Raw genomic sequence first — 13157 nt, 5'->3', positions numbered from 1 at the left:
TGATTCCGCTTTGTCTGTGGGCCGATCGACCTGAAATTTAGAGGAGAGGTTCGTGACTCATTGCTCTTCATTCTGAACGGTGGAGATCGGATTTGGAGATCCGGATGGGCGTCTTTCAATCCGAGAATAGAGCCTCCGTTTTGATGCATTTTCTATTCGGACAGTTTTGATCATGAACTCTGATCAAGGTTAATCCGTGGTTCGATTGAGCCAATATTTGGAGAGCACGTTCAGAACGCATTGGTCTTCATTCTAAACGGTGGAGATTTGATTTGGAGTTCTGAAAAATTATATTTTAGTCCGAGAACAGTAGTGTGTTTGGTGAGATCTCTCCATTGTTTTTATGCAAAATTGTTGAAATTACCAAGATCAATTTGTCTTGAGATATGGTTGATATATGCCTCTAGTTTTATCTAGAGAGAATTGTGTAACCCATTAATTATATTAGTGGAATTTTTAAGTGGCCTAAGGGTCTCGTGGATTTTACTTCTCATATTGGAGAAGGTTTTCCACACTAAAATTATTGGTGTTCATATACTTGTTGATTGGGTGAATTCTTGTTGCTCTATTTGATTGATTCCTATTAGGTTCTCACAAGAGGGGATAAAACCTGGTTGTGCATTCGTTGTGTTTATCCCAACAGATTCCTGATGGAAGGCCAATCACATTTTCCACACTACATAACTTGCAAGTTAGTGCATTGATTAAATTTATGCAAAATACTTGTGAACCTGGAATGCATATTTTCCAATGTATACAAATGTTCAAACTGAATATAATTACACCAGTATAACATAGAGGTCCTGGAGTCTTCAAAGCTATGATTACTATATCCAAAGGCACATCTTAATGAGTTTTTTAAAGGCATATTGAGAATAGAGATATTAATGGAAATGTTAACTTGTTGATATGATTATTTAGTTTCATCTTTACTGGCTGGTGGTTGAAGTTTGCATTTTGACGTTTGAGTTGCAAGCATTTTGGTTGCACATGAATAAGATATGCCAATCGGGTATGTATCATCATCCTCAGGGGTAGGCTGTTTCCATTTTGTTCCATCAAAACTCATGTAGACATGCTTAGCTTCTCCTTTCTGAAGCTCAAATTGGATCCGATCCACCTGAATTGGGAGGTAAAAAGTTAAACAGCCAGACCATGTTTCGCATTTCAAAATGCATCTAAAAAGGTTGCCTACATTATATCTTCATTATCATTATGAGTATCATTATTGTATGACAAAAGATTGAACTATCAAAAGAAGGTATCATAAACTAAAATAAGGTACCTTGGTTGCTATGAAATGAAATTACTTACCGTGAAATTGAAGAACGTAAAATTGAAGCAAAAATTGTTTTTCCATGACCAAACCTGTTTTAAGTAAAAGTTCCTGGTTCTGTATGATGGTTCAAGGAGCATCATGCAACCACTAATATTTTGATAAAAAGTCCAGGAATTCATATAGTTAACCCTTGGTTGATAGCTGTGTTTCTTGCATCCTATCAATATATTAAGCAATTGAGCTTAAAATGGCAATGAATTTCATAACCTTCATGTAATGTAACATGCAGGGCCACATAGGAAATGATTGGAATTGTTATGGAATACAATACTACCTAGTAGAAATTTGATAAAGATCACTAGTTATTTTGCACTAAAGTGGATGGATTGGATAAAATATGTTACTAAGTAGTTCAAAAAGAAAAATCTTTAATTATTTAAAGGGTTTGTATGGCTTCCAAGAAAATTTATTTCCTAAAATTAAATATTTGAGAGTTCTATATATGTAGTTAATAGGTGTACAAGAAGTCTCCCAAGTTACGAGAAAAGTGAATCATTTTGTTAAATAATGTATTAATGAAACCCAAAGATTGAGAAGAGAAAAAAAAAAATTAAAGCTCCTTTTTATGTAGAGAAAACTCTCGGCAATTTTTTTTTTCAAGTTTTTATATGAAAAATTCTATAAAAGTAATTTGAATATTCACAAGGCAATAGTGGTATAAGAGCTTTAGAAGATCTTGCAAGGAGCTCAAATAGTAACAAGTATGGATTATGAACTTCCTCTGTATACAAGGATTAGTGTTACATTCTGTGGAGCGATTTCTTAGGAATCGTGGAAATTGATTATAGAAGGTTATGAAGAACCTCCAAAAATGGTAGCTAGTCATCCTGCCCAGAGGAAAAGCAAGGCAGTAACTTTCTTGGAGATGCTATACCTAACAAGGGGTATGTACAAAACATTTTTTTTTTGTTTGACAATGAAATTATAGGGAAATATGATGGAAGAAATTGTAGGGAAGTGACAACGTAATATCTATAACTTGCTGTGTATGAACTAACCAATTCCTATTAAGCACATGAAAAAAGAATAATGAGTAGATTTTTGGAGTACATTAATCCTTTAAAACAAGCTTTTCAATCAATACTAGACCTATCAGAAAAAAGGCATGGATAAAGGAAAAGGAAACAGTAGTAGTAAGCCAACTACCGTCAGCAATTTCAGGCCTGAAGAGGGACTTCCAAGACCAATTATGGTCATGGAATAGTTGGAAAAGGCAGAAGCAACCCATGCATTAGAAAAGGAATCCTAAAATCTTACTGTTATATCTTCAAGAAGAATAATCATGAAACAAGCACCATAAGAAATATAAGATATAGTCACAAACCTTTAACAGGGGCTATGAAAAATTGAAGTTAAAATGAATATATAGTTATGACCAAAACATGTCCCATCTAAAGGGTTTGATATGATGTAGGCAAATTTTAAGTGAGGGGAATTCCTTATAAGGTCTATATATAGCCACAACCATGATAAAAATGAGTCCAAAGATAAGATTTTGAAGCAGTGTCCTTGATGCAACCATAGGGAAATTATCTATTATTCTATGTTGCCGTAATTTTTCATATTGCCCTCATATATATGTTTCAGAAGTTGTTTAATTTTGGACACATATATTGACATATTAGGTTTCTCACTCCAATAGATGCCATAACATCTACCAACAAATCAAATCTTATTCAAGACATCTTCTTCACCACCAAGACATTAAATCATTCTTAAGTTGTTAACTTAAAATTTATTACTTGATATTATTTTAGGTACTAAGGCTGTTTGATAAAATTAACTTAAAATTTATTTTAAATCATCAAATTTACATATTTATCCTCATTAATTTTAATGACTATTTACTCTATTTAATTTTAACTAATTTTCACTTTTACTAATCTTAAGCAATAAATTTGTTGGTTAAAAATTCATATTTAAAATATTATAAAATGATTAAGATAACTACAAAATATTTACTATAAAAGATGAGTCCTAAATGTGGAGTTATTGTCGTAAAATATACTTTCACTAAACATGAGCAAATAAGGTAAAAAAAGATTTGAGATTAAAAATAATTTGATTATTTTGACTTAATAGTTAATGTTAATCTTGACATTAAGTTGTGATGTTAAGTTCTTTTAGCAAACATACTTAATCTACTTAATGACTTAAATTCATTTGTTAAATTATATTAAGTCATTAAGTTGATTTATCAAACACCTTTTATGTCCTAAGATTTTGTGGGATTCAGTTTTACTAGGGCAATTTTTCAAAGGGTTTGTAAGAAAGGGTTTGAAAAGTAAGCCCTAAAGTATGACTTCTTTGATCATTCTTTGCTTTGTTAGTGAGTGTTTCTTTTACTCAATATGTTTGATTAGAATCGACAAAGCGACTGATTCTTGCTCTCTCTACATCGTTGTCATCCATGGCATCAAAGACTTGGTTGGTGGTTCAAATCTAATGGCAACCATCATCAAGATGAAGAGTCTTGAGCCTTCTAAGCAGCTACCAATTATTGTTATCTAAAAATTTAGGTGTCAATTTATGTCTATTATGGAGCACACTAATTGCAATGAAGGAGCACACTAATTTAATAATTTTTAGTAATTTTCTCCATTCAATAATTAATATTGCAATAAGAATCCTTGTTTCTAGGATTCATTTAGGCATATAGAGCTGGAATATTATAAAACATGTCCATGCATAAAACTAACCTGGGCCAGTCGAGTCCCGTGGATATCTAGAGGAAGAAAATCTTCCCCATGCCAGGCATCTTTAAATCCAATGACCTCAAGAAGTTGATCATCCACATAAGAAGCAGTAAAGTTTCTCTGGATATTGGAGTTAGCCAGAGTTATTAAAGTAAACTTTTAAGCAAGGAAAGGTGAAGTTGTCTTGATTTAAACCACATGAAAGTGACCTCTGCTTATCTCTTCTGAGGAAAAATAAATTAAACAATCAGAAGGAGAACTCACTTTTTGTTTTTTCTTCTGATTTGGTAACCCCCAAGGATCTAGCCCACCAGGAAAACTAGGCATGTTAAGGCATACAATTGACTTGATGCTACACACAAGAAAAAACTAATTCAGATGATTAATCAACTATATAACACCTAAACAACTCATGTAAAATCTTCACTGAGTTAAAAATTGGTGGCTGACATCATATGGATTAAAAACAGAAGGGAAAAGTGATAAAATGGTCGAACCAGATGTTACAAATAGGGACCTGATTCACAATTTATGTGTCAGGTAGTACAACCAAATCTTTCTTTCTTATTGGCAATAAATTTAATGTGAGAAATGTACAACTGCTAAGCTACCAATTTAACTCAAAACCTGAGCTCATTAAATGAGGGAAATAAATAAATAATGGAATCCAAACTCATGACAAGGCAACCTATTATGGGTTTGCACCAGAGCTCCATAACTGGGGGGAAAAAGTAATGGCATTTGAATTGGAGACACTTAAAAATCAGGGGTATGTTACCATGTCAAGGTATCAATTGACCCAAGCATAAACTACTAGGTGTTGAGCTGATAATGCATATCAAGCTAACATGGTTAAAATCAAGGATATGTTACCATGTCAAGGTATCAATTGACCCAACCATAAACTGTTAGGTTCTGAGCTGATAATGCATATTAAGCTAACATAAGTCCTAATGATGACTAGTAGCTGATGACATAACCATGTGATTTGTGTTGAGGAAGCTATTCGGTGTTCATGAGATGAAGAGTCATAGGGTGACTAAGGGGATTTCAAGATCTCTCAACTTCTAGTTTTTTTTTTTTTTTTTATCAACGAAACTCCACATGGGAGAGCATTTTCTCTATTTGCATGACCGCCATGAGTTGATGTTTGTGTTATCATCACAAGAAAGTCAATTGTTCACTATTAGGTTTGTGATAGAAGAACTTGTTTGGAGATTTTGGAATGCCTATGTTGGCCATAATCATTTTTGGTTTTTATTGTTGGGATTTGTGACCAAGTACATTGCTAGTTTCTTTAGCTATCACCAAGATAGTTTAACTGTGCTCAAAGATGAGTTTCAATATATGACCGACTTTTCTCCAATTAATTCTCATTAAAAAAATCATAAGATCGTTTTACCTGTGAGGAAAGTCTAATTTCTTCCACTGACCTTGATCCTTGATTTTAATACTTATAGGTAGAGTAGCATTCCTGCATTGAAGTTATATATTTGTCTCACTTTGTAAAACAATTAAAAAAAAATGATGTAGCTAATGGAAAGCAAGAGTGCACCATTTAAAGTTCATTATAAAATGATATACACAATACCAGTGGAAAAGCTCTCTCAATATTCTCAGAACTTACCATAGAAATTATCTTGACTACTCCAAAATGATTATGAATCATTCATACTACAAGATCTATGATATTAATGAACTTAAGGCATGAACTATCGTTATCACTAGGAAGCAAAAATTTAACATTTTTGTTAAAAATAATTAAGTTTTTCTTCCCACCATGTCATACATGAGGAGAGGGAAAGTTTCTTGATTGGTAATTCACAAACTTTTTTTGCTTGCTATTTACATTTGAATAAAGGGAAAGTTTCTCGTTTAGTAATTCACAAACTCTTTTGGCTTGCTATTTACATTTGAATAATGTAAATGTGATACATTAATATTTGAAGTGTTGAAAGCTTGTTTAATTTATTAAGCTCCTAATTTAACTAAGAAATTGAATTGTTAGGTAATGGAACAATCACAAGCAACTTGTTCCTAGAAGTAGATTAGCAAATTTAGATTGTGGATCACAAAGAAAGGGTTGAAACCTCTAGTTAACTAGAGCTCTGTTTTGGCATTTTTTTATTTTTTTTATTTTTCTATCAATCAGCTTCTTAGAAGGGTATTGGATTGGGAAACTCAACAGAATAGATCAAATCAGTATGAAGAGTAGGTTAATAGTAATATAATCTTAATTACCAATGTTGATGATCATCTATATGGACGGTCTAGGTGGACATTTTTACTAACTGAGTTTCATATTGCTTTCCATTGGAGTGTAGAATCATGCACTTGATGTTTCCAACTTTGTTTTATGTTCCTTGCCTCCCAATTTTTTTGTTTTGCCCTTTTTTTTTTTTTTCAAATTTGTTACCATGTTTTAGTTCCTTGAAATTTCTCAAATTTGTCATACATTTATGTATATTACAAGATAGCCTCTGCACTCTTTTTCCCATATGGTTCTTTGCTCCTTTTCTTATTTTTTATTTTTCACTTTTCTACCAAATAAATTGGTTTAAAAGCATTGGATTTGGGAAATTGAATAGGATAAATCTGATAAGGAAAATAATATTGCAAAAGTTAGACCTCTTGAAATGAGATTCTCAACTCCACAAATTATGGGAAGTATAATCAATGAAGCAAAATTTGAAGGATATTAATAATGATGGATGTGGAAATAAAATTCCTTATTATTTTCTCCTTAAGTTATGTAATCTATCTTCTAGTTTTTTTTTTCCTTTTTTTTTGGATATATATAATATATATGTGTGTGTGTGTGTGTATGTATGTATGTATGTATGTATGCATGCTAGTAATTTTATTCCACATTGTGAGATATGCATTGTACTTCTAAGGGTCTTATTTATTTTCAATTGATTTAAGATGTTTCAAGGTTGATAAATCTTGAGGTATGTGCGTATTAGAAGTTATTAAGATTCAAATGACTTGAAGGTAGTGTTCAAACATACTTTAAGACATTCAAACTCTCACCATGGGACATTCACACATCCTCCTCGGCATTCAAATATTCCCCCATGGGGTGTTCAAAGGTTAGATAATTTTCTTGTATTTTTTATTTTGTACTTCATCCTTTCAAGGGCAATATGTAAAAATAATGTTATAATTGTTTCCCAAATCCTAGCCCTTGGTTTTTGGTATAAATACTAAGTTCTAATATTGAATAGAGAGAACATAATAGATCAGCCATCCCTATAGCATTGGTACTTCATTTCTCAATCTTTTAAGAAAATTCTAAAAAAAATGAAAAACTAGTGATCTAGAGGATGATGATTTGAGTCACTACCTCAATATGGTCTTTGAAGTGATCTACCAAGGAGCATGGGAGAGTGCTATGTTGAGGACCTATCAGAAAATTATAAAAAATCCTAGAGAGTAGTACCTGTTGAGGTAAATTTGTATACCTTCTCATATTTAGTACATTGTTTTCGGTCAATAGAGCATCATGATTTTCTATACTTGGATATTTCTAGATGGTTTTTCCACGTGTCAACTATGTGGTTGAAATTTCTTGTGCATAGGATTGATCAACTCATAATTAATATATTTATGAAAGAAGACAAAAATACTGGTTAGATTAATTATAACTTTTGTGGCTATCTTACTTGGACTACCTATTCCCTCTCCTCTAGGTAGTTTTTTAATGGTATGAATGAAAAATCATCATATTCCTTCAACTTTATCTCTATATCTAAGCTTTCCCCATGAAACATCCCTCACTCAAAATGGAAACCCCATCATTGTACACTCAAAACAGAAGTCCCACCAATGTACATGTTGGAATTTGTATATAGGTGAATGGTAAGTTTGTTATCCCAACTATTGACTAGATGGATTTCTAGGGCTGATCGAGGCTAAACTTTGACTCTGTCTTTAAGAAAAATTTAACCCGATTAGGTGCTTATGTACATGTGATTGTCTTCTAAAGTACAACAATCACTTTATTGTGATAATAGCACTCAAAATCACAAGAAACAACGAATCATTTGGTGATTTGTACTCTCTTAAATATGGAAAAAAAACTTCCTAGAAAAAAAACTTAGGAGAAAAAGAAAAGACTAAACTTGAAGGTAAGAAGGACTTGAAAGTTTAAGAGACTAGAGAGGAGAAAGAGTGGAGAGAATAGATGAATGAGTGAAATCTAAAAAGACAAGGGGGTTTATTTATAGATTTTGTTGGTGACTATTAGAAGACATGTGTCTTTAAGACACTAGACACATCATTTGGAAGAGATTGTGTCTTTAAAATAGTAGATACATCCTTACGAAACAACATGTCTTCTAAGAGAGAAAAAAAAAGTGTCCTAATTTCACCTATATATAAATGTCAATAGTACAAACTGAAACTAATCTATAGTCCAATCAGTCCATCAATGTGCTAGTTTTATTTCAATCAATCTCACTCCTTCAAATTATCTTTTTGGCATTCTCAGGTTCAACTACCATAAGAAGTCTTGTTGTCTTTTACCATATTTCTAGTACTAGAAAACTATCGAAGGAGATTAATGATAATGAATGGGAGGCCTCAACCAAACCCAAATTCAATCATGGGTTATGCAATCATAATTTATAGGTTCAATGATCAAAAAAGTGTTTTGTCTAGTTGAGGGAACCAATACTGTTTTCCAAGCATGAAAATCACTAGAAGAACATCAATGTCTAATGACAAAAGAATAAGAATTCCATTTAAAAACTCAACTTGCATTCCTTAATTAATCAAGGATCTCTATTGATATAAGAATATCAATGATAATTCAAGCAGATATGTGATAGTTTGGCAGCCATCAACCAACCATTATTTGTCCTTTAAAAGTTGATTCATTTTCTAGATCAGGAATCGGAGTATAGTGATTTCAGAGAAGCCATGCTGATGAAACCGCCTTACCCAACATCATAATCAAGGCTTTCTCAAAAGCATGATTGTGAGGGAAGAGGATGAGGACGATGTCATTTTACTTCACAAGGGAGAGGGTTTGCACTTGTGAAGAGTGAATGTCCTAGAAACAACCTTGACAATGCTAAGTCAAAAGCCAAGTAGGGATGAGCACCAGAAAAACAATCTTCTTAGGCAAACCTATAGAAAAAACGAAGGTAAACTAATTTGTTGAATTTGTGGAAATGCTAACAATATGTTGTAAAGTGTTGGCATAGGTTTCATTATGCTTTTCAAGTTAAGGATGCCACCCAATACTTTTCAATCTGAGTTTGAAAGAAGAATTAGACTCAAAGATCCATGGAGATTTAAGTACAATGACACATGACTAATAACATAGGTAAATTTTACAATATATGGATGAGATGTTATTTACATTGTAATGGAATATTTCTTAGTATTTCTCATATTGGTAATAGCTATTTGGATACCGGGCATAGCAATTTGAAATTGAAAGATGTGCTCGAAATTCGTGATCTGAAAAAGAATTTTTTATCAATTGGATAGTTAACAAATGATTATGCCTATACGTTTGGGTTCTTATATAATAGTCTTGCTGTGATAAGGGATCTCATTCAAAGAAATTTTGCAGAAGGGCATAAACAAAGGCAACTACATGCTTCAAATGAAGGCCGTCTTATAAATATGGCATCAAGGCATGGATTATCTTTACTCAAAGATTTTGAGAGCCTTCCAAGATAAGAAAATTATTGACCAAAAAGTGTATGAAATGCTAATTATTTTTAGTTAACTACTTAAAATTTATTTTTTATAAACTTAAGTTCCTATTGTATGGAAACACATTTTTCCCAATTGTTAATATTTCTAGTTGGATAAATAAACATTTTGTTTGTGCCTATTGTAAAATGGAAAAAAGTTGAAAACTTTCCCTTATCACTATTTAGAATAATTTCAAGTTTCACTTTGGAAAAATTTAATTCCCATTTATGAGAACATGTTCTAGTTGCTTGTAGTAAATTTTTAAGTGTTATGTAGTGTTTTTTGATGATTACTCTCATTATACTTGGGTTGTCTCGATTTAAAAAGGCAATCATAATTTTTTAAAAGCTTTTGTAAGTTTCAAATGATGGAAAATATTAAATTTTTTCAAAGTGAAAGCATAACATGAAACTATAGTTAGCATATCTGATGAAACTTTTTTCTTTTTCTACTAATCCTAGAACATTCAAGCATGCTCTTAAAATTCCTCATCAGTTCTCGAAAGCAGAAGAAAAAATTAATACTTTGAAGAAAAATAAAAGAAAGAAATGAAAAGAGAAAAAAAAACACTTGGGTTCTTGTTCCTCAACCCATCTACACTCATGTGTATTTTAGTGGTAATCTAATGGTTGAAAAAACAATTTTGAAAATGCATAGGCACTCTAGTTCACATTTGTTTCATTCTTGTTATCCCAAGGGTTCTCCCAATCAGGTTTTGATGATAACAAACCATGATTAAGTGACTAATTGGTTTGAATGGTAAAGAATATCTGGTATAAATTCGGAAATTCATCAAAGGACCAAATGGATACAAGATGAAGACTTTTGGAAGAATTTTGATCATAGGAAACAAATGTAAGATGAATGTATGGGTGCACTTAGGTTTTTCATACCGTTTCATGCATCTTTGAGAACTCGGTTTATCCTTTAAAATTTCAATTTCATTAAAACCTGAGTTTTATCAAATGTACCTTAGGCAAAACATTTTAAAATTGGCACATTAATTAACCTAAAGACCTTGCCTAAGTGTTAGAAAAGAAAGGAATTGAAAAAGAAAGGTTTTCAGGGCCAAAAAGCTGAACCGGTCAAGGCTCTGGCCAACCGGCTCAACCGGTTGGGGAATCGGTCAATCGGTTGTCTTTGTTCAATCGAGGTCCAATTGAGGGGTGCCAAAAACACTCTTTGTCATCCAGTAGCTTCCTCTTCTCAGTTAAGGTTCACCCCTTCCCGGTCGATCTCTGATCGATGCAATGGTAACCTGCCAAAGCATTAAATGCTCCTACGGCTAGTGATCCGGTCGACCCCCAGCTCGACTGGTCGAGGCTACCTTTTGTTGTTTTTGGCTCCCGAGCTTAGAAACCTATAAATTGAGAGCTCCATTTCATTTATTAAAGAGAGAACACTTGCAATCAATTTTCTACCTACTTGTTCTTGGCCTAAAAGCTCTCATTTCTTTCTTAGTGCATTAAAACCATCACTTGCATATTTTCTTAGTGCACTCTTGTGAGTCATCCTAGCTTTGTTTTATATTTGAGCTATCTTCGAGCTAGGTTGAGGGTTTCCTTCTTGTAAAACTTGAGTGTTAAAGACTTCAAGAGGTTTGAATCTTGAAGGGATTGTGTTAGAGCCCATTGGAGTCGGAATCCAAGTGTAAAGGATTGGAAGCTTGGTTAAAGCTTCAAGCTAGTGGAACCCTCACTTGATTAGGAGATTGAGGAGAGTGGACATAGGCAAGGAAGTGCCGAACCACTATAAAATTCGAGTTTGAATTCTCTAACTCTATCTCTTTATTTCTTGTTTATAGTGTGCTTGAATTTGTTGTATTGAAAAAGTTTTTGAAAAACCCAATTCACCCCCCCTCTTGGGTGTTTTTCTCCTTTAAGCATAACTTTTATTTTCTCAATTCTTATTTGAAGGATATTCATTATTTTCGATATCTTTTAACAACTTTCTTCACGAACTCACTCAAACTACCCTATTGGAAGTAGAAGAATTCTTATATATGTTTTAAAGTCACTCCAACCAGTTTAGCAGGCTGAACAAACATCCAATGTTTACTCTCTCACTCACTAAGGGGAATGATACCAAAAAATGAGTTTCATACTTCTTAGCCTAACAAGAAGACATATTTAATATATATCACACAAAAATTAAAATAGTAAACATATAGTCGCATAGTTATTGCACTAAACTGAATTAAAATGTCATAGAGGAAGGAGAAATGTGTATCAAAACACTTACCTTGACCAAGATTTAAAACCAGAGGAATCATACCATTCTTGAGCATCCAATCCTGATACAAATATGACAAAGATTTAACATACATAGTTATGATATATGTACGGTGTTAACCATTTTCTTTTATTGCATCTAATCTCATGAAAAAGGATCTTAATTTTACTTCCAAATCATAGCTCGATTACTAAAATTCAAAATAATCCTAAATGCTCAAGGCTATACAAAAAATGATGAAAATAAGGTAAATTAAAGAGTGATTGATTGACTCTTTTAGAAGCCTAAACACCCATCCCATGTAAAAGACACTATAGTAAATTAACAAATCTAATATGAGTTTTGCATCATTGAAATTAGGGGTTGTAAATAAATGCAAGTTTAGATGATAACATAGAGTTTTAATGACTTAATAATGAAAAAATAAAGTAGAAGTAAAATGGTGACATAAGCTTCACCACATATTCCTATATGACTTGTACTTTTACCATGAATGGCCAACTTGCTAAGAATTCATGCTATGAAAATCGACATTTCATACTATTTTAACCAAGGCACTAGCAAGTTGGTTTCTACCTAAATAAATGAAATGTAGATCAAGTAGATATTTAACTTCTTGTTGAACTGTCCATTTACATCTGTTTCCCAATCTAAAATTGCTTTATGTGCAATGTTGATGACAAACTTCATTATCAAAACAAGGTGTCACAAGTAATTTCTTGGTTTAAATGCCCTTTAAACCTAACAATATTCTCAGTCAGATAATCTTACATATTTAGTGTGCCTTTTCTCTAAACTACGGTTAGGATTAGAAATAATCTAGCTAACATTTTCCTCCATATATCCGACCAAGTTAGTCTCTACAAAAATACGACAACCAAAATCCATTATCAACTGCACAAGCCCATTTCTACATATGTAGATAGTCTTTCTAGATAATCCTAATTCAAGCATCTCAAACTCGTATATACTATGTGTATGTATTCTTTTCTTCAGCAAACATAATTTGGTAAACCAACTTATGGGTAAGCAACATTAAAGCACATGCAATGTGTCATATATCAACGAACTTCCCCAAAAGCCCCTCATCAGTATTAATGAAAAAGGTCACCGTCTTTCTGTAAATGGTGATTCTTATCAATCTAGGTGTCAAGCAGCATTCTAATCTCCTTTTATGA

General features: G+C 32.5%; 1 protein-coding gene across 1 annotated transcript in view; it reads right to left on the bottom strand.

Moving 5' to 3' along the window:
- Nucleotides 1–723: 723 nt before the first annotated feature.
- LOC100243324 (uncharacterized) overlaps nt 724–13157 on the bottom strand; it is a 46000-nt gene continuing 33566 nt past the window's right edge. Inside the window, exons 8-12 of the mRNA XM_019223304.2 lie at nt 11989–12040; nt 5438–5509; nt 4300–4387; nt 4039–4155; nt 724–1120 (exon numbers count right to left, since the gene is read on the bottom strand). Of these exons, the coding sequence (XP_019078849.1) occupies nt 914–1120; nt 4039–4155; nt 4300–4387; nt 5438–5509; nt 11989–12040 (536 nt within the window). The 3' untranslated portion in view covers nt 724–913. The remainder of the gene's footprint in view (nt 1121–4038; nt 4156–4299; nt 4388–5437; nt 5510–11988; nt 12041–13157) is intronic.

The sequence above is a fragment of the Vitis vinifera genome, chromosome 12 (genome assembly GCF_030704535.1).
Source record: "Vitis vinifera cultivar Pinot Noir 40024 chromosome 12, ASM3070453v1".
NCBI lineage: Eukaryota > Viridiplantae > Streptophyta > Magnoliopsida > Vitales > Vitaceae > Vitis > Vitis vinifera.
This window is presented reverse-complemented; position numbering and strand designations above follow the sequence as displayed.